The 20,796-nt window shown below is 39.6% G+C and overlaps 2 protein-coding genes across 8 annotated transcripts in view; both read left to right on the top strand.

Moving 5' to 3' along the window:
* Positions 1-5,265: 5,265 nt before the first annotated feature.
* LOC117401127 (GTP-binding protein Rheb-like) lies at positions 5,266-13,431 on the top strand. Its single transcript, XM_034001617.3, has 8 exons — positions 5,266-5,684; positions 6,609-6,680; positions 7,357-7,424; positions 7,932-8,014; positions 8,721-8,777; positions 9,572-9,619; positions 9,837-9,918; positions 10,681-13,431. Exons 1-8 carry the CDS (start codon positions 5,633-5,635, stop codon positions 10,771-10,773), a joined length of 555 nt encoding a protein of 184 aa, XP_033857508.1. The 5' UTR covers positions 5,266-5,632; the 3' UTR covers positions 10,774-13,431.
* A 2,724-nt stretch (positions 13,432-16,155) lies between these two features.
* The window catches only part of LOC131720884 (histone-lysine N-methyltransferase 2D-like), a 48,642-nt gene continuing 44,001 nt past the window's right edge, over positions 16,156-20,796 (top strand). For 4 of the 7 annotated variants that reach the window (XM_059013258.1, XM_059013254.1, XM_059013256.1 and 1 more), the window contains exon 1: positions 16,157-16,998. The gene's annotated coding sequence lies outside the window, so the exon portion shown is untranslated. Of the gene's footprint in view, positions 16,999-20,796 lie in introns of all 7 variants that reach the window. The other 3 variants (XM_059013255.1, XM_059013253.1, XM_059013257.1) reach the window with 1 other exon arrangement.

The raw sequence follows: 20,796 nt of genomic DNA, 5'->3' as shown, positions 1-20,796 counted from the left end.
TAAAACAACTTAACAAGGCAGTTTAGAAAATGCAAGTTAGCACAAAGGTAGAAATGCATGAATGAAACATCAACTGTGTTGCAAGTCTGTGCGAGTTAATGATACACATACTAAATTAAAAATAAAACAGCTAAGATATTACCCTGCCCTATTAATAAATCTGTGGATTGTGATGTCATACTACTGAGAATACTCAACAGTATTGTTCCAAAGGTATGAATGACATCATAGTCAGCAGCAGGTATTTTAAAAAGTAAAAACCAGCTGCTTAAATATATTATAAAAAATTGAACTACAGTCGCGTGCAAATTTACCAGAACATCTCTCAAGATTTGTCATTTATATCCTTTATATACCTACCTGTGTGAAAACCTCTAGGGGTGAGAATTTCAATTTTCGGTCAGTAATCCCTGATATAAAAACAACAGGCACTCGTCTGTGTGAAAATGTTAGACCGCTTTGTGCTTTAATTATCTTAAACAACTTCTAAAAATGTATTTTACAATTTGTGGCTATTTTAAATGAATTGCATGTGTGGCCTATTAACGTCATCGCTCCTCTGCATTACCTGGATATTTTACAGGAAAATCTGAAATGAACAGGGAGAGAAAAGAAATGTTGAAATAAGAAAATAAACACACACTGAGTCACTGAGACCAAACAAAAGATCTACTATCTAAACTACGTCTAAACCCACAAAACTATACTAAGCAAATATAGGAGTGGCGTAAAAATCCATTTTGCCATGAAATTTCACGCTTCCACTGGTATGCAGAGGCTGATAACAGACAGGAACCTGATCTGTGGCCTGCGGACTGGGTAAGGTGCATACCTCCAAATTCGTGAAATTCCAGCTACAGACAGAAAAAAAAAGAAACACAAAGAAAATAAACGCGTTTGAGAAGGTGTAGTTTTGCTCCGGTTCGTTTTCAAACTTGTATTCGATTGATCTGAACAGTGTCGGTTCAAAAACAGCGCCACCGAGATCATTCAGAACCAGGGTAACTCAAATCTGACGTCTAACCGTTTGAGTCTGAAAACAAAGGCTGGTCCAATCTAGAGACTTAAAGGGTGATGGGAGTCTTAAAGGCCGATGACGCACATGAGCACTAGTCTGGGGTTTCGTCGTTTGGGCTGTAAAAAAAAAAACTGCAACAGACAAGAGTGTTTTTATTGTACATGTTATGCATATAAAGTTATTTTTGTCAACAAAATGCGTGCTGTTTTTCTCATACTGTTCATCTTTTGCAAGCTTTACAATTCTTTCAAAATTCTCATTTGAACCCTTGCTCCTAATATTTAGAGCATCCTACCGCTGCAAGCTGTGTCCAGATCATGCTAATCTTACTGGACAGAGTTGATCAGATGTTTTTCCACCGTTTAAACTATCTTTGGGAAATGTAAACAAGCTGGACTGTCAACAAGGCCTGCTTCCAGCTCATGCAAAGTGCACGGAAGGCAGGAACCACACCCCTCACAACACGTGTCTGCACAATGGCAGCTCAGAGATCGTTCAGTGCTGGTGTTACCAGCCCTATTGCGTCAGTCTTTGGCTGCGTTGCGGTTATTAGCCCCTTTTAAATTGCCTTTAATTTGTCACAAAAAGAAAACTAAAGGGCAGGGTGGATTAGATGTGTCATGCAAGCTCTAACTGCAACCAGCTTGGTGTGTAAATATCATCTGGTAATCTCTTTTCTTGAGACTATTATTATTTATTTCTCAGCAGACGCCCTTATCCAGGGCGACTTACAATTATTACAAGATATCACATTATTTTTACATACAATTACCCATTTACACAGTTGGGTTTTTACTGGAGCAATCTAGGTAAAGTACCTTGCTCAAGGGTACAGCAGCAGTGTCCCCCACCTGGGATTGAACCCACAAGAGTCAAGAGTCCAGAGCCCTAACCACTACTCCACACTGCTGCCCTGTTTTTTGTGCAGTAAAATCCCAGCAAAGTATAATAAAGCACAGAGAAAGCATGCTAAAGCACAGGGAAGCATGGTAAAGCCCCAAGAGATATGGTAAAGCAAATTTAAAAACAGGGCCAACTATGGTAAACGCACAGCATGGCAAAGCAGGGCGGGTACTACAGATTTATTAAATCTGTCTCTAATAAGATATAAATCAAAAATGATTTTTAAAAAATTGAAATAAAAATAGTATTTAACTTGATGCTGTATTTTCTTTATTCGTTTTGCAAGTAATGCATTGCTTTAAGGGTTTCAAAGCGCTGGTATTTAAACCACAAGCCTCCCAGACTCCATTCTTTATTCCAGCCTCCTACACCCCGCCTGTCTCCCACCAGTTTGACCTGCTACAAGCTGACAGCAGGAATGCTTTTCATTACACATCAGCCCTGACATTATCGCTGACATCTGACCAGTTTCTTATCTTCTAGTTTTATTGTTGTTACTGCGAGCATGCTGAAACCTGACTGTTGTAAATCTGGACAGCCCTGGGCATCTGGGACACTGCATTCCAGCAGCACAGCCCTGCTGCATGCCCATTATATTATTTACCAGTTTGCTCGTAAGCATTCTAAATAAATTAGATACTGTATAATCCATGTGGCAGAGGGGTATGGTAAAGCACAGGGAAGCATTGTAAAGCACAGAGGGATATGGAGGGATATGGTAAAGCATAGGGAAGCATTGTAAAACACAGAGAGGTGTGGTAAAGCATAGGGAAGCATTGTAAAGCACAGAGAGGTCTGGTAAAGCATAGGGAAGCATTGTAAAGCACAGATAGGTCTGGTAAAGCATAGGGAAGCATTGTAAAGCACAGAGAGGTATGGTAAAGCATAGGGAAGCATTGTAAAGCACAGAGAGGTGTGGTAAAGCATAGGGAAGCATTGTAAAGCACAGATAGGTCTGGTAAAGCATAGGCAAGCATTGTAAAGCACAGAGAGGTCTGGTAAAGCATAGGGAAGCATTGTAAAGCACAGAGAGGTCTGGTAAAGCATAGGGAAGCATTGTAAAGCACAGAGGGGTATGGTAAAGCATATTAAAAAAACAGGGTAAACCATGGCAAGCAATGGTAAATGCATAGTATAACCATGTGGAAAAGCACAGGGGGAAAATGCATAATGACGTGACAATTTACCATGGTAAACATTTATAAGGTTGAGGAATCTTAAAGATACGTTCGGAATGATTGCAAACCTGATACCAGTGTAGGAGGGTCAGTGAACGCTATGAACTCACTTTAAAACAAAATCACACAGAAAGGTAAGCACAAGCGTTTTTTAAAACCAGGGCTGCCACTCACTCGGAACACCCTTTGGAAGCTTGCTGTGATTGGCTGCTCAATCTGGAATGTTGCCAAGCTTGTCAGCCTCTGTCCAGCCACACCCAACACTCCAGCAACCCCGAATGGTTTCAAATACTATAAGAAAAAGTATATATATATATATGAATATAGTGTTCTCAGTTACTTTACCTCTATTTTTCTTGCCAGTTTTGAATATCCAGTTCTTCCTTCACTGCATCAGTCCCCACACAGCTCAGGAGACCTGCAGGTCAGTGTGTGTCCTCCAATCCCCCAGCCAATCGCCTCTTTACCCCCAGGAGCCGCACAGCCGATGCAGGCCAGCCCTGCAGTTCTCCTTTTGAAGATCAATAGGGCCCTGGCCAGTAGTGTCCGCTGTGGCTCGATGAGGAGAAAAAAAAAATCCTTGCCGAATTTGCCTCCTGTGAAATACCATTACTGGCTGAACCTATAAATAAAATATTTTGAATAGCATTCATAGCTATATGTATGCAAAAGTGATGGGTGATGTACTGGTGTCTAGCCAGTATGCTTGTGTGTATTTAATAATGAAGGATTTCATTTGATATTTTCTTTTGTTCTGTCCAGTTGTTTGTTATATATGATATTATTACACATGATTGCACTACAGTATTAAGTATTTGGTTATTAATTATTTTGATGGTTGTTTTAGATTAGGGTGGGACATATATTGTGGTTAAGGTGAGAGCCTCATAGGGATATAGTGACACCTAGTGCTCTGCAATAAGCAGTGCAGCTTGTGCATGTTTTTATGGACGTATTTAATATACAAGCTTGTCTCTGTGGTGTTATTTTGGTACCACCTAGTGGTCATTCTGGGTATTGCACACACTATTTCTATTTCTATAATAACGGGGTGTGCGGCATATTAGGAGTTTAAGGGACTTGAACGGTCGTCATCCGAACCCGAGCAGTTCTTAACCGAGATTAAAGGTTTATTGCACTGGTGTGCAGTGGTGGGCTTATTATATTCATTCGTATGTTAGTGTGTTTAATACCCATAAAAAAGACTGAAAAACTAGAGAATTCCAGAAGTTCAGCTGAATTAGGCGTTCTGATATTTAGACCCACGTGGATACACTATATATGTGTGCGTGTGCGTGCGTTTGAAAGGCGGTATAATTGCAATGCACACATTTTTTTTTTGGATGTAGACAACACGAGTGGTAATGGATGAGATGAAGAATCCCCAAAAAATTCAAAAGGTCGGTCCCCTGACACCTGTTGAGAGCACCGTTTGCCGCTGAAATTCGTTTTCCAAGTTTAAAAAGGAGGCAATCGGTGGACATCTCGGCACCTCGTGGAGTATCGAGGGGAGTCCGCTTCAGTTTCTGACCTCAGCAGAAGGAAACGACCCGTCTGAGAGTCCTGTATGGAAATGCGTTTATCTGATTGCGTGAGAAAGTCTGGGTCAGTGTGTTCTTGCCAGTGTGTCACACACACAGAGCCCGCACCCGGAGACTCCACCACACTGGGACTCTATTTTTAAATATTTTATTTGCAGAACATTCTGGAGGGGGGGGGGTGTTTGATTGAATGTCAGCCAAGGACACACGCACGGTTAGATAGGTTAACAGCGCTCTCTACTGGTCAACCCCGTGCATGACAACTACATTGACGATACCGGTCGTGTACCGATTACCGTACAGTTCAAACAATTCTTATAATGATACACCAGTAATTAACACTAAATAATTATATTTAGAAATAACCAGGAACGACTGAACCCGTTTACACGTCACACACTGAAAGAAAGAAAGAAAGTTTTTTTTAATGCTTTCTGACACGTGTATAACTTTTCGTACTACAAACAGGAGCGGGTCTGGGGTGTCCCAACACCGTGGTTCAGAAGATCAGCCGCAGCGTGTGCTTGTCTCTCCCGTGTCACATGACAGGGGTTGCCGCGCAGTGTGGCTTCCCTTACGTGTAGTCTCACGCCGCCGTTGACGCGCCGGCGTTTTTACGACGGCGTGCGTGTCTCGTTTTCGACAGTGACTGTGGGAAGGCGCCGCTGCCGTGAGCAAGCTGTTTTTGTTTTGAAGGTTTTTTAAAAAAAGATAATAATAGATTGATATATACTATTCAATCGATACCCGTATCGATTGGAAAAGAAGATTCTCACAAACAAGAGCGTTATTTTTCTCGAGGCCTGGCTGACGAGGACGGATTGCTCGAGCCGCTCTTCCCAAAAAAAAAAAAAATCACTTGTGGAAAGTTTGTTATTGTCACGTGACCCGGGAGCTTAGCGCGCCTTTAACGTTTTGTTTTGGTAGCTGATTTTGTTTTTTGTATTTATTATATTTGACTTTATTGTAATTTATTTTTTTAACCATTAAAAATGCCACAGCCGAAGCACAGAAAGATTGCGGTTCTGGGTTACCGATCCGTGGGTAAGCGTTTTAACAGTTTTGTATTCAACCTCTTTAAATGTTCTTTGTAAAATAAATGACGTATTAATTATCCTAGACCACTGAAAATCTTTGTTAAATGTATTTTCACTTTATTGTGTGCGAGTTTGTCCGCCCTATCTATTATTTAAGCAGGACGGACCGCGTTTCGGTTTGTCTCGGAAATGTTCGGTAACGCGGAGTTGTCGTTTAACACGTTGTTGCTAGTTCGCATTGAGCTTCCAGTTTAGATAAGGAGACCAGTGCCTTTTACAATATGTATATTGTATCTGAGCAATATATTGACCATATAAGGCTAACCCCGAGCACTGTTTCGATTTCTCTCTCGTGTGTGTGTTGGGAGGGGGTCTAAATCTGAATGAGTGGTCCTGCTGAGGGCACCAATAAAACTACCCTTAATAGGTTCAGGGTATTTTATAAAGCTGTCTGTGTCAATAACTATATGTAATTAGTGGTGTAGTGCAGTAATTTTTCTCGCATCCTTTCTTAACGTAATATCTGCAAAGTTTTATGTGCGCTTAGTTTTCATCAGTATATAAATGATCATTATGAAATCAGTCGTTGCTTTCAATATGTCATTGATTTGTATCCTTGTTATATTTTGTGTAATACCAGTGGAATTCGTATTGATGCAATTTTAATATTAAGGCATGGTGAATTATTTTCAAATACTGTACGTACCTTTTATTCCTGTCAAAATTAAACACGCAAAGAATAAAAATGTATGCGGATCTCGCACTATTTTACCCTGTTCTTGGTATTATGTATTAAATAAGAAAGTCATATTTTGTGACCACTGTTAGGAAAAAAAAATTGGAAGTGCAGGTACTTTACCAGTAAGTTATAACTGTAGGAATGTTGACAGGATGTCTTTTCTGAATATTCTGTGCTTCTCTCTCTCCACAGGCAAATCCTCTCTAACTATCCAGTTTGTGGAAGGACAGTTTGTAGATTCCTATGACCCCACCATTGAGAATAGTAAGTTGCGCCTTGTCTACAAAAATATTACCATCAAAAAAACAAAAAAAAACGCATTTTGTTTTTAATGACGTTTTTTTTAATTGTGTGTTCGATTTTTCTGTTATTTAAAATTGTCTAGACTTTGTCAATTGTTTTATATATTAACTCTATGTTTTGTTACAAGATGATAAAAGTACATCAAAGTGTGATACAACTGTGTTTAAAATAGGGAACTAAAACCACGGTAAACTTGTATATGGGGCTGAGAATGGTGTGCTAACAAGGGACAAGCTTTGATGGGTCGAATGGCCTTTTCTCGTTCCCAAACTTTTCTTGTGTTCTAACTAAGGAGTAGATATTTTTTTTCCAAAAGTAGGTGACAAGTTTGAAAGATAAAGAGTATTGTTGTAAAATATTGTAATCTCTAATACTGTTGCTAAAAAAAGAAATTTGATGGTTTTAGTAAATTTATCTATCGGGTTGCTTGAGGGAAAAATCCTACAGAATTGATATTGAGATGAACAGTGACAGTATAAAGATGTTTAGATCACTGTGATTTCAAGTAATGTAATCATTTATTTAGAAAAAAAAAAACATAGCGAAGTTGCCTTTTAGGAGCCACATTTCTTCCAGTAGTAGCTGCCCAATCTCCAATAGTCCCTGCTATTGCTAATGTGACTTTCTCTACCCCCAGCCTTTAATAAAATGGTCTCGGTGAACGGGCAGGATTTTAATCTGCAGTTAGTGGACACTGCGGGCCAGGCAAGTATGAATTAGCGCGTTTGTCTTGCATGAGATTAAAGTATTAGAAACTAAAGCTTGTAAAAAAAAAAAATTAAAAAAAGACATTTTAGTTAATGCATTATTTTTTTAGTTGAATGTGCTTAACTATCTTGCAGTGGTGTGTTTAGGTGTGAGTTGCCTACAAACCTTGCAGGAGCTTTTACACCGAGGTGGGAAAGGGTAGAGATTGGGGTGGCGAGTGGGGCAACAGTGAAGTAATGTAATGGGTCTTGAATAAAACAATACCTACTTGAATAAAGCAATGCCCAAGCATCTCAGTTTTGGTTTACCTCGAAACCTTGTAAAAGTTGACCATATAATAAGCATACCAAAGTGGAATAGAGAACAGTGAAAGCATGGAAAAGTGCAGGTAAGCATTATAAAGTATATAGGGGGGTAAAAAAAAAAAAAAAAGCTAAGAATCAAAAGTTTCTGTGAATAAAGAAACGCGTCCCTGCTAAAATCCCTCTTTGTGTTTCCTTAAAGGACGAGTATTCGATCTTCCCTCAGTCCCACTCTATGGATCTTCACGGCTACGTGCTGGTGTACTCTGTAACGTCAATGAAAAGGTATGTGCCAGTAATCTGTCCCTGGATAGCCTTCGTTAGGCAAGGAGGATTCACTGTTTCAAAATGAAGTCGGTGTTTGTTTATTGTACAGTGTATTGAGTGTTATTTAGTCTGGCTGAAAAAAACACGATGGAACAGTTCAAAATATATTAATGTATTGAGGTTAATTATTTTGCTATTACAATGAAACACTGCAGGTGTTTGCTGTGCCTGTATTTGTCTATTGCTACTAATCTGAAATGTACGTGTTCCATTGTGACTTTGATATAGTAATATTTCATTGGAATGCTTTGCAAACTGTATTAAACTGGGAGAAAATAACAGTACTGAATAAAACGGGACGGGCCACATTGAAAGAACTCCTTGTCTGGTTGTTCTTGGATTTTGATGCATCTCCTACAAAACTGAAAACTCTACCTGGCTCAAGAATTTACAAAACTGAAAACTCTACCAGGCTCAAGAATTTACATCGTTATTTTTTGGAAAAGTGAAACATAATGTCACAAACAACTTCTGAGTACACCTCTGAGTTGTTTTAAGCAGCCTTCTTAGTGGCCTTGTTACCTGCTTTTTAAAATAATTTTTTTTTTTTTTTTTTTTACACAAACACTGGTGTAAATTCTAAGCAGCTTGAGTCTCTGTGGATTTGTTGCCCTGTGTTTAAATCAATCATTCTTAATATAATCCCTCTCGATCTCCCCTCCAGTTTCGAGGTTATTCAGGTTCTCCATGATAAGCTGCTGGACATGGTTGGGAAAGTACAGTAAGTCTCATTGTCCCCAGTGGGTTTGGAGGTTTTTGATTAAAAGGGTGTTGTGGTGACAAGTGGGTGTAACAGATATCCGCGCTTGCAGTGCCTGTTATAAACACAACCGCTGTTTACAGCTGGCACAACCCAGCAGAACCGCAGCAACCAAACGTATTCATTTATAACAGAAGTCAGGGATGGCAGTAAGACTCCCTTTGCATAGCAGTTTCACCTGTTCCAGGTTTTACTATGAGCTTGATGTAGCCACAGTGTGTATAGATAACAAGCTCAGGTGTCTCATAGTAGAATTAGGAATGGATCAAACTGTTATGCAGTGGGAGTCTTATTTCCATTACTGGAAGTACTTCATAGATCTTGAATTATAGCGCAGTAAAATGTCTTTACATTTCCACTTCGACCCGAAGAAGATGGTCTTGAAAGCTACTGTTTGTACAGTATATCATAGTTAAGCCAATAAACACGATTGACTTTTCAAAACTATTATTAGTGAAATGTACTTAAGTCAGAATTCTTCTGCCGTCAGTGTTGTATGACCATGTGCTGTGTTGAAGTGTTAGTTACAGTGGATTTCTTAATCTTTTCTGATTCTAAGGATGATTTTTCAGTTTTAGAAAAGAAAACATGCCTTCTAGTCTGATTGCTAAATTCATTAATAAACATTTGACACACCCTGAGTCTATTGTTAAGATTATAGACACACCGTGAATCTTTTGTAAAGACAATAGAAACGGGTTAGGAAATCCAGTCCTTTTTTCCTCCACGTTTACACAACAAATATTTTTTTCCAGAGTGCCGACTGTTCTGGTTGGAAATAAAAAGGATCTTCATATGGAGAGGTAAGTTGTTTGTGAGCGCTTATCAGAAATCAGTTTTGGAGGAGGGGAGGTGGGAGAGGGAAGGAGGGAGTCTGTGTGTCAGCTAAGACTACTTCAACAAACTGAAAACTAGTTCTGCTTTTTTTGTTTTTGTTTTAAAATTGCACACCAGTGCTTTTTTTATGCTAATGTAAAATATCCAGCAGATATGACTGCGTCTCTTTCTGTCTTTCTCCAGGGTGATTAAACCAGAGGAAGGGAAGAAGCTGGCAGACTCCTGGGGAGCGGCCTTCATGGAATCATCGGCCAAAGAGAACCAGGTAGGGGGTCGAGTACCCGCAGCTACTTGTTTCAAATAAAACACGTATTTGTGTGTGTGTGTGTTTTTCACATTTGTGTTTATTTTAAATGTATGCATTTTTGGTTTTCCATTCTGCAAGGTGCACTTTTTAAATAATGCAAAGCTAGGCGTTTGCAATGCGACTTTACATTGTACTGCATCATTAAATGTAGGAACCCACTTTTCTCATTGAACTTGCGAATATGTGGAGCACGTCACGTGACAACTCTACCATCCAAATTTCAGTGTCTGTGAATCTTTACAAACGAGAGGAGGCTGTTCGGCCCATCAGTGCTCGTCCGGCCTATTTCCTAATGCATGTAGTACCTGCTTTCTGACCGCCCTTGTACTGTGATATAGAAACAGGTTTTTGTGATCAAGCCCCTTTGTTTAGCTCGCCTCTGTTTATGGCAGGCGTGTCAAACTCAGCTCCTGGAGGGCCGCAGTGTCTTCTGGCTTTCATTCCACCCTGAGCTCTCAATTACTTAATGAGTCTGATTATTTGATTAACTGGACACATTTAACACTTCAGGCATCAACATGTTTTACTATAAGAGACCTTGAAAACAGATTAAATATGTCCAATTGAATAAATAATCAGATCAATGAAGTTAACTGAGAGCTGAAGTTGGAATGAAAACCAGAAGACCCCACGGCCCTCGAGGACTGGAGTTTGACCCCCCTGGTTCAGGGGCTCGCCCTGCCTCCGTCCGCTCACGGCACCCGGCTTTGTGTTTCCCAGACGGCGGTCGAAGTGTTCAAGCGGATCGTCCTGGAGATGGAGAAGGCAGACGGGAATGCTCCGTCGGAGGAAAAGAAATGCGCCGTGATGTAGTGACCCAGAGAGCCAGCCAGCCAATCCCGGCTCAGCCCAGACAATCCGGAGACAGCCAATCCAGACTCATTTACCAGAAGAGACAGCCAATCCCGGCGCAGCACAGATGAAGAGCTAAACCAATCCCAGCTCACACCAGATGACACGTATTTGTATATAAACAGGTAGCCAAGCTGCAGCAGACTCCCATGGCACTTGGTCCAGCAGAAGCAGCAGTTGTGTATGTATAGGGCTGTGGTGGGTGGCTTTCCCCCTCACATAGAGGAGGCGGAGGGAAGCAATACTATGGGTCTGGTAAGGGGAAGGAGTGGTGGTGTAATACTTAACCCTTTAAAGTACCAAATACATTTTTCAGAACACTGTATTCACGTAATCTAGATACATTACATTTAGACACTTGCGGTTTAACAAAATTAGAGTAAGTTATCATAACAATATAGTTAAAGAGCCCTAGAGATACTACCATACAGATTAGGTAGCCAAGGGGACAATATTAAGCAAGGTATGCAGCAAAGTAGAAAAAAAATAATTAAGCTGAAAATGAACGTATCAAAGCATATACACATTTAAATATAATTTTACATTTTACAAAGACATTCAAAAAAAAAAATAAGTAACCCATCGAATTAAAAGTTGAAATATTAATAATATCCAAAAAAAAAAAAAAAAAAAAACTATTTTAAATTTGAATTGGATTGTTGTAATAGTTTTTGCCGTCCTGGGAGAAACGTATTCAATGTGCTTCACTCCTTCCAAAATGGTCAATCTACATTTACAGTGGCGCACATAAGTTTGGGCCTCCCATTCAGATCAATCGCTTAGCTTTGTGAATGCACTGTTACTAATGCATCACAGGCATTATTGACTTAGTTCTGTAACATTAGCATTGGTTTTAAATGTAGCATGCTGGTAAATGCTTTGTGAATATTCCCCTAAACTTTGAAATAACCTTTTGGATTTACCACAGCTCCTTTTTAGATGACTTGTCACACCGTGCACAAGTCTGGAGATATATTATGCCTCTGTTCTTAACAGATTGGTTGCAGCTGATCAATACTGTTGTCTTTTCACCTGCAACCAGCAGAGCTTGATTAGATTCAGAACTGGAGATAGTCTGGGCTGAGAACCAAGAACCACGATGTTTCAAAATCAACTTTAATTGCATGCCTCTCAGGGGAATAATATTGGAATTAATCGAGGGTGTCTTTATTTGCGAACACACGCTGGGGCTGTCTAGTTTTTGTGATCTCTTTCAGGATGAAAGTGGTCTGTCTGCTGTAGTACATGAAGGTGTTCATAAACACATTGGCGGTATCTGAAGACCAAAAAATATTTTTGTGCCACCATAATTATTCATCCCTGACTTCAAAGGCATTTCTCTCCAGTTTTGTTGCGACTCCCCATTTTTTTGATTGGTTTGTCTGGTCCCAAATCCCAGGATCCTTGTTTTCATGCTGCAAATGTAGCTATTTTGTACAGAAATTAATTGCACCGAATTCAAAATGTCTCTGAAATTAAAATAATATATATATATATATATATATATATATATATATATATATATATATATATATATATATAATAATACATTTACTCCTTGGTACTTTAATAATAGTCTGACTTGGTTAGAAATCTACTGTGGGTATAATTTACGAGCGAGAGGAGGCCACCCATCTGAGCTCGTCTGGTTCCTAGTCTCTGATTGATCTCAGAACTTTGTGAAGTTGGATGCACAATTGCTGCCCTCCTGCCCTCTACAGCCTGCCTCTTCTGCTCGGCGCCTGCTAGTCTCACCACTGCCAGATTCCTTTTATATTAGAATCTCTGCTGTACAATCTGGCAGTCCTGCTTGGTTTTAGGGTGGGAAATGTGCCAATTCTGTATTTTATATGAGTATTATTAATATTTGTATTTTATTTTGGGAGACCAGTTTATTTAGCTGCCATCGCTTTCCTCTACTGGACAGGAGTTCCTTTTCCCTTAAATAAGAAAAAAGTTTGTATGTAGATAGCCGTTTATAATGATGTAATATGTTTTGGGTTTTTTTTTTTTTTCTTTCAATACCTTTTAAGTATAAAAATGTCGCCTGCACCCATCGTATGGTAGAAACTGCTTGATTTTTTTGGTGTTTGTTTTGGTTACTGCCCAACTGAAGCGTCCAGGCAAGGAACCAAATATGTGCACACTTATTACTAGGAGATATTACATCTTTTTAAATGCTCAAGGGCTTCCATGTTCTGTTCCTGTCAGTGGGAGAAGCAGATCTATATTTTGCTTTAAAACTTGCTTCACATGAAAACAATGCAAGTGCAGAGGCAGCTGCAGTAGAAATAAAGGGTCTGTTAGCTGCACGGGCCTGTTCTGAAAGAGATGTAGAAAAGAAGACAGCTGAAACGTGTTTTATTTACTCCTGATTATACTGTTGACGTGCACATGTGTGGTTCTTAATTGCAACGACTCAGTCATTCATTATTGATGATGATTATGCAAAGGACGGTGATCCTTACAATACGCCCACCAAATACTTGAAGACTGAAGGCCACTCTGGGTTAACTCTGTCTGCTGACCAGCAGATCAATATGTGTGTTCCAGTGGAACTACACACACACACACACTGTAAACAGTTTTGTATATAAATAAATCCTTTACTCCTTTAAATGCTGTACAAGCCTCTGTTTATTTCTTCTGCTGTTCAGATGCGTCTTGTGCTTTATTGGGGTTGTCGGGGATGTTCAGCTTCAACTTGAGGTCGGAACTGGCTTTTTAATGTCTGTCTTATAAATGGGTGGTCTTATGCCACAGTGAATCATTTAGAAAATGTTTGAACCAAACACAGCGGCAAAGAACAGCAATAACTAGTCAGTTGCTGTTTAAATACTGTTTTTACATAAATACATAAAAGATTGGGAGGGCTTATAGGAGGGGATGGAATTGATCTCCTGAAGTTTTTGCAATGCTTGGAAGGTAACCCTATCAAATTTAGGTTTTATGGTAAAACTGCAATTACGACTGAAACTTACAAATACCCACAGGAGCCAATTTTGTGTTCCTGTTTTCTCCCATTTATATAATACCTGGATCCAATCTGATTATGTTTTTCATTGTCTACCCTTAGGCATACCTTTCTTATATCACAGCTGGGTTCCAGGTAGAAAACACTCAAATAAAATTCAAAGCGCTGCTTGCTGCATTCCAGGGAACAGGATGTGGTCTGTAGGGCAAGAGAGAAACAATAACTGAACAAAATATTTCTGGATTTGAGATCTATTAACTGAAGTGCATATTTGATCTGTTTTATCCTCATAAAAAAGCACCCAGCTTGCAATCGCCAGCCAGTAAACCCCAGGGTAGATTTTCATTTTACAACAAGCGAGTGAGATGTCAAAGGCATTCATCCCAAGGCTGTAATTCCACATTAGACTTTGACCTACGTCAAATGAATGTAAAAATGTAACGACAGACCTACGGAACAAATAGCAACATATGCCCCCAGATTCCAATACTCTGAGTAACCTGAGCTAAAGACTTCCCAATGTTTCTTCAATTGAACAAGCTCTTTAGCTATGCGTATGACTAAGTGCAATATATGGACAGAAGGACAGACCTTCAGAATCTCACTAAGGAGCTTCATTCAACCAGCCCTATAGGTATAGCAATTGTGCAACAACTTTCAAAAAAAAAAATGTGGACACAAGATTATTATAAGTATGATCATATGCATATGCATGTTTGGTTGCATCTCTCTAACCAAACGCGCAGCAGCAGCATTAATGTGGCTGCTTCAGTTTGGCAACAACTGGAATTCACAAACATGCTTCTGCATGCTTCTGTAGATCAAGAATACTATCACAACTTTTCCACTTTGAACTCAAGTGACACTCAGAGTTTTATTAAAATATTCTGGTTGGTTTTAAATATGGGGTACCCTTAAGTGACATCAGAAAGGTATAGTTGATGTATTGGAATTGAACTAGTAACAGCCCTGTATTGAAATATCCTCTGAGGTCAAACTTTGACATAACTGTGGACTGGGCTGTCATCCCCTTTTGTATTCTGAGGCACAATGAAAACGCAACAGTCCAAGTTTTACATCAATAGCTCATTGGGGCACATACATAATGTTAGTTACATTTTAAATAGTGAGCAGATAGGCTTGTTGATTGTTTGTGTAGTATTGTTCCTTGGGATAACAAAATACTGAGCTCAAGTCATGTGATTTCATAAAAAACGCCAGGTGCTCAGTGTTTGGTATTTGAGTTGAGTTAAAATTGCCAAAAATGAGTTGATTAATAATCTGTATAAATTGCCATTCGAAAAGATGCGATTTTAATTAACGCAAGAACAGCGAAAGACACGACCATGCCCCTCTTGAGTAATGAAGATGGCCTGGTTGCTATCGGCATGTTTGAAGGCGGTCTGTCTGTCTGTGAGAGAAGTTGCCCGGAGAATGAGATGTTCTGCTTCAACAATCAGCAGACTAGTCCAGAGAAACCAGGAAACCGGCTCTGTGAGGGACAGGCCACGTCCTGGAAGGCAGAGGGTCACCACACCGGCCCAGGACCGTTATGCGGACTGTTGCGTTGTTCAAACCAACAGGTGGAGCAACCGCGACCAGCCAACCTTCACCAGCTGGCTGCAGCTGCACAGGAAGAGTGTCAGAACATCCCACAGCAGCCTATCCAGAGTCTGATCAGGTCTATGCGTAGGGAGGTCATACCCGATACTAACTTTGTAATGTTTTCATTTTGACAGTGTGTCACTTTTCATACTGAAAACTTATCATGATTCTTTGATCTGTATTTTTATTCACATTTTCTGTGATTTTGTTTGATATCTATGTTTAAAATATTTGATTAAATCCATTAGACCTGAGTGTTGCGTTTCTTTTGTGCGTCAGTATATTTTATAAAATGTCACTAGAATGCTAAACACATAGTACTGGTAAAAATTAATAATTAAATGACCAAATCACAATCACGGTCGATACAGCTATTACCTTGATAAACTAAACCCCCTCCGTAAAATAAACTCGGATCAATTTAGAAACTGCTGTATATTATACTGCATTCCTGCCTGTAAGTTTAGTTTGTATAGTTTAAAAGGTAAAACAACTACCTTAAATGTGCTCTAACATCATCATCATCATCATCATAATAATAATAATAATAATAATAATAATAATAATAATAATATCAGCGATGTAGTGTACCTATTTTCAAATGTTGGAGGGTATGTGATAGAGGCAGGTTTGGGTCTCAGACCAGGTCAACCATCAGTCACCGTTGTGGGGGGGGGGTATACTGGGGAAGCAACACACAAGCCACGTGGTGTAGCTGAAACCGGGCGGCAGGGAAGGGGTTAACCAGCGGAGGGATACACACGGGGACACACAGCACAGCGTATTTGCTCAACATCTTGTTGTGTATCCTTCCTCGAGATCTCTACAAACACGGCCTTTCGTTACATGACGCAAATTCTCACGCAATTGCTTGGTGGTACCAATGTGTCTGTGTGGTGGGTGAGAGGTCAATTAATATGACTTAAATCGAGGTCGCTCTGTGCTCGTGTTTATGTTTTTTTGAAGGGGATAAAGAGGCGCCTTGTGACTGTGTTTCTCTTTGGGTTGAAAATGGCTGCCCCAACCAACTCTTTCTTAGTAATCGCTGCTGGCCCCATAGCAAACAGCGATTGCACATAAAACATACATTACAAATACAAGGGGAGAAGAACAAAAAAAACATTTTTTTTTTCTTTTTAAATGAACAAACCGCCAAGCCCTTGACTAATGTGAACTCAACGGGCGAGCACTGATGTGTGTGCGAGAAGAGACACATTGTAAATCTGCAAAGTTAAAAGCAAGCCGGACGGTGTTTTTTTTTTTTTTTTGTTGTCGTTGTTATTATTGTTGCAAATTTTAAATGAAACTAACGGGAATATCTTTCTCAAGAAGTGGATTACAACTACAGAGAAAAGCGAGCCCAGCTGCAGCGTTGTTAATTCTTTTGGGAGTCGAGCATTGGGTACGAGGCGGCGGATTGTATTTGATCCTGTTAAGTTTTATTCGGGTCTTTTCGTGTTTTTATTAAAGGAATCGTTGTATCTGTGATTCGTATGTTCTCGATCGGGCGCTTCCCTGTTTTGATTCGAAGTGAGATTAGCCAACGCTTCTTTCCAAATGGGAGTATTTTGATGTGTGAAGAAGGTTTCAAGACTGCAGCGTAAAAGGTTAGTTGGCTTTTAACTAATTACGACAATTTTAATTTCATAACTAAAAGGGTTATTTTTGCTTTCAAAGGTATGCATGCGTATTTGGTGCGTGCCGTTGTTTTACCATTCAAATGTTATTTCAATGTTTGTTTTTAAATGGTTTGAAAATTGTTTTAGATCCTGTATCTATACAGTTGCTGTTCAATCACGACTGTCCTGGAGAGACGGCTGTTCTGGGGAGATTTTGATAAGTTTGAGTATTATTAATTTTAAAACGAGTGTTGCTTTCCATGGTAAAATCTTAGATTGTTAGTTAATTTCGGATACCTTTTAAAATGTAAATATGACGTAGAGTTTAAAAAATATATACAATTGCAGTCCTGTGCATAGTTCTATACGCAAATCTGCTTTTAAAAATTGAAACGGTTTTTATTTAATTGTATTTTCAGTGCCGATTATGTGTTTAATTCTGAAGCATTGTATTTTAGGTATACAAAGCAGATTTGACAGATATATTTTCCTAATGGAAGGCCTCATTAGAATACATCTCCATTTTAATTAGCGACCAAATCTCTTTTGTTTAAACCCCCCCCCCTTCTCCTCCCCCCATCAAACCCAATTAAACTATTTTTTTGATGTCTATAAAATGGTATTACTCTGTAGATATCTCCATATATGTATCTATTACAACGTTACTGAAAATGTACTTTAAAAAAAAAAAAACACTGTTCTAGAAAAATGTGTTAAGACAGAACTAAGGTAAGCTAAAACTATAGGCTAGTCTGCCAGTAACACGTTATGAATTGGAACCTGTTCTCCAAGGAGTAGCGGTACACACTTGCATGTGTAATTTAAGTGGTCAACAGTATTGATTAGGGGGTATCGTATAGTAAAATTGCGCAGGTTTGATGAAAGTAAACGCGTTGTATCGCCATATCCTCCTGAAGAAACACTGTCCCTCAAACAACGGAAGCCTACCGTGGGCCAACTTGGAGTGTAGTCTGGGACATTTAAATCGGTGGTGTTTGTTCTGCAGAAAACCTAACCATGTTCTCAAACCTGGTCAGAAACACGGAGTTTCGACCGGGAATTGGCAGTGCCTTGTTTAAAGTCGTGTGTTTTTTTTTTTGTTTTTGACTGAGAGAATTCCCTCCTAAAATACACCTGGGAAAGTCTTTTTTTTACCCGTACACCTCAGCGCGGCCTAGTACTAGCGGGGCCCAGTTAACACATCAACATCGCATCACCCCAGCTTTCCAAAGAGATTTCGCCGCACAGCCACGCATTTTCAGTTAAGCACGGTTAATTTAGTTTCCCCAATCGTACTGAACGATGGGAAAGAGGCAGAACTTCACAACTGTTACATTTACAAATACTATTTCTATGACCTCGGTGTTCTAAAAGACTGTGCTTATTTTTGGCTCATGCCCCTTGACACAGTCCTAAGCAAAGCTACAACCGGTCACTGTGTGTCGCGTTTCAGTTAATTGACGTGCAAGGAGTCTGTTACAATGATAAAGAAATGATCCTTGCTGTGTGTCTGTGCGCTGTACAGTGGTATCCGTGTGCCCTGGGCAGTGAGAGTAGGGTTATGCAATGTATTATCAAAATATTTCTTTGTCAACACGAACTTTCAGAACGTGACTCTCTGAGTAATATTAATAACATAATATGGGTCTAGCCAACGAGGGGTTTCACCTAAACGCATCTTTAGAAAAACAAACAAATGCAATACTTGTATATGAACCTTGCACACAGCCTGCCCTGCTTTCATCCCTTCAAATGAACCTTTTTGCATGTTTTTTTTTTTACTATCTGTGCAACATACATACATGTGTCATGCTTCCATTTCTAGAGAACCACTTGTCAAAATTCTGATGAAACTTGGTAAGGACATTCTCAAAAGATGAGCAGGCCAGTATGGTAGAACGGCTAAGGACTGCCAAACTGTGGAACGTTATGCTTTACTTTAAACGCAACCACGACACAATTTGGTGCCTCTGCGTGACAGAAGCCCCAGGTCCTGGTTGCATAAAGTATTAAATTTAGGCAGGTGTTGCTACCTGCAGGGTTTGTACTGGCCCTGAGGCAGCTGATTCTGCTGCTGCCACTAGCAGCACTAAACCAATTCTTAACATAACCACCCATTTCACTTTCTCTGAACTTAGTCAGTAAAATCGAAGTGTTTATCTTTCATCCGCCCTGATGGTGGTTAACTACTGGCAGCAGTCTTTTTGGGGGCTTCTTCCGGGTAGTATAATTTGTACTGGTAATAGGAAACCCCCAAAAAGACTGCTGCCAGTAGATTTTCTATTGCTAGAAACCACTTTAAGTTTAAGCACTGTAGGATACATTTTCCCTTCATTTGGGCGTTGACCTAAATGGGTTGAGCTGCTCTCTGCAACACCCTTAAACTCAAACAGAACTTAAGGGGTGGACTTTAAGGTGTGTTATGCACCTGGCTATTGGTCTGGATGTTCGAGTGGTCAGGTTAGGATTGGGGTGTGCTCTTTTGCGGCTAAGGACTAGCCATTGTAGTGCTTGGACAAGGGCCGTCTCTTTTTTTTTTTTTTTTTTTTTTTTTTCTACAATAATAAAAAAAAATCCTGCGGCCAGTATCTGGTTCCATTTCCTTTCTTTCTGAAGGCAGTTAGTCTTGATAGCGCGCTTCCTTGAGTAAAGGGAGGGATAACGGGCGACTGTAAATCTTTTAATACAGGTGGTACCCCTTGGTTCCTGTAGAAGTGTGTGAGTGTGGTTTACAAGAATAACTGAAATTGTGGTGTGCTTTGTTGCTGTTCTCCTTCCTCGGACACAGTGCTGAGAGTTGCGGGGGGGCTAGATCTGTAGCTTTTGGTACCGTACTGTAAGCATGTGACTATAGACAACAATACAGATCAGTGCTGCCTTTTCATTTGGAAGGGGAATAGACTGTAATTTGAATAATTAATGCTGCACCTGCACACACAGTTAGGATCAACTTTGTAGAAGCTCTGTGCTCCAGACCTCCTTGAGACAGATTGTGGCATCTCTAGGGTGTTTTTTTTTTCTCTCTCTCTCCAAGTATCAGTATTTCATTATAGCTCAAAGTTAATCTGAATCCTGCAGTCCAGGGTTTTTAAAGTTTGTTATGTTGTCAATAGCCGGTGCTGTGTAAAAACAGTTCTAAAACTACAATTGTACAGTCTTTTGATACCTTTGATGAAGACAATCAACAGATGCTATTGCGAGTTGTTATAGTTACTGAAACATGTCATTTTATTGGTGTAGAAAAAGCCTTTTTTTGCTTTCCCCTTGAATTGTTAGCTTAATCAAATGATGGGCATTTCAGTTACAGGGCAGGCAAAAGATGTCAATTGAGGAAGATACAAAAAACATTGCACTGATTAGATTTACATTTTTAAAAATAATTTTATAAAGGCGTTTAAGATACCCCTTTATACGTGTCAATATTTTGCTATTAAAACGAACTAGGAATTTACATAAACTGCAGTCCTGTAACTTTTTTCCTTATAAACTGTCATGATCTGCTGTAACATAGCATATACAATGTAAGAGGCAGATAAGGGCTTCGTTTTAAGTACTGTATTCACACTTTGAATAGCACTTGCGTTTGGACATTGACCTGTGCTTTATACAGCTGGAACTAGTTCGTAAACTTAAGCAAAAGCACCAGAAGAAACTGCTTTTTTTTTTTAAAAAAAATTGACCCCGAACCAGTGCTGAAGAGATGGGTGCTCGGTGAATGAAATGAGCTGCTGGCAAAGCGAATATTTCAGTGCGATGGTCGACCTTCACGAATTCAAGTTCATAGCT

This window comes from Acipenser ruthenus, chromosome 45, assembly GCF_902713425.1.
Source record: "Acipenser ruthenus chromosome 45, fAciRut3.2 maternal haplotype, whole genome shotgun sequence".
In the NCBI taxonomy this organism is placed as follows: Eukaryota; Metazoa; Chordata; class Actinopteri; order Acipenseriformes; family Acipenseridae; genus Acipenser; species Acipenser ruthenus.
The sequence above is the reverse complement of the archived record's forward strand: the minus strand, read 5'-3'. Positions and strand labels throughout refer to the sequence as shown.

Excerpts from the sequence above, each read along its gene's own strand:
- LOC117401127 (XM_034001617.3), top strand. The coding sequence starts at position 5,633 with ATGCCACAGCCGAAGCACAGAAAGATTGCGGTTCTGGGTTACCGATCC. Across the intron at positions 5,685-6,608 it reads TCTGGGTTACCGATCCGTGG|GCAAATCCTCTCTAACTATC; the intron begins GTAAGCGTTTTA and ends CTCTCTCCACAG. Across the intron at positions 6,681-7,356 it reads TGACCCCACCATTGAGAATA|CCTTTAATAAAATGGTCTCG; the intron begins GTAAGTTGCGCC and ends CTCTACCCCCAG.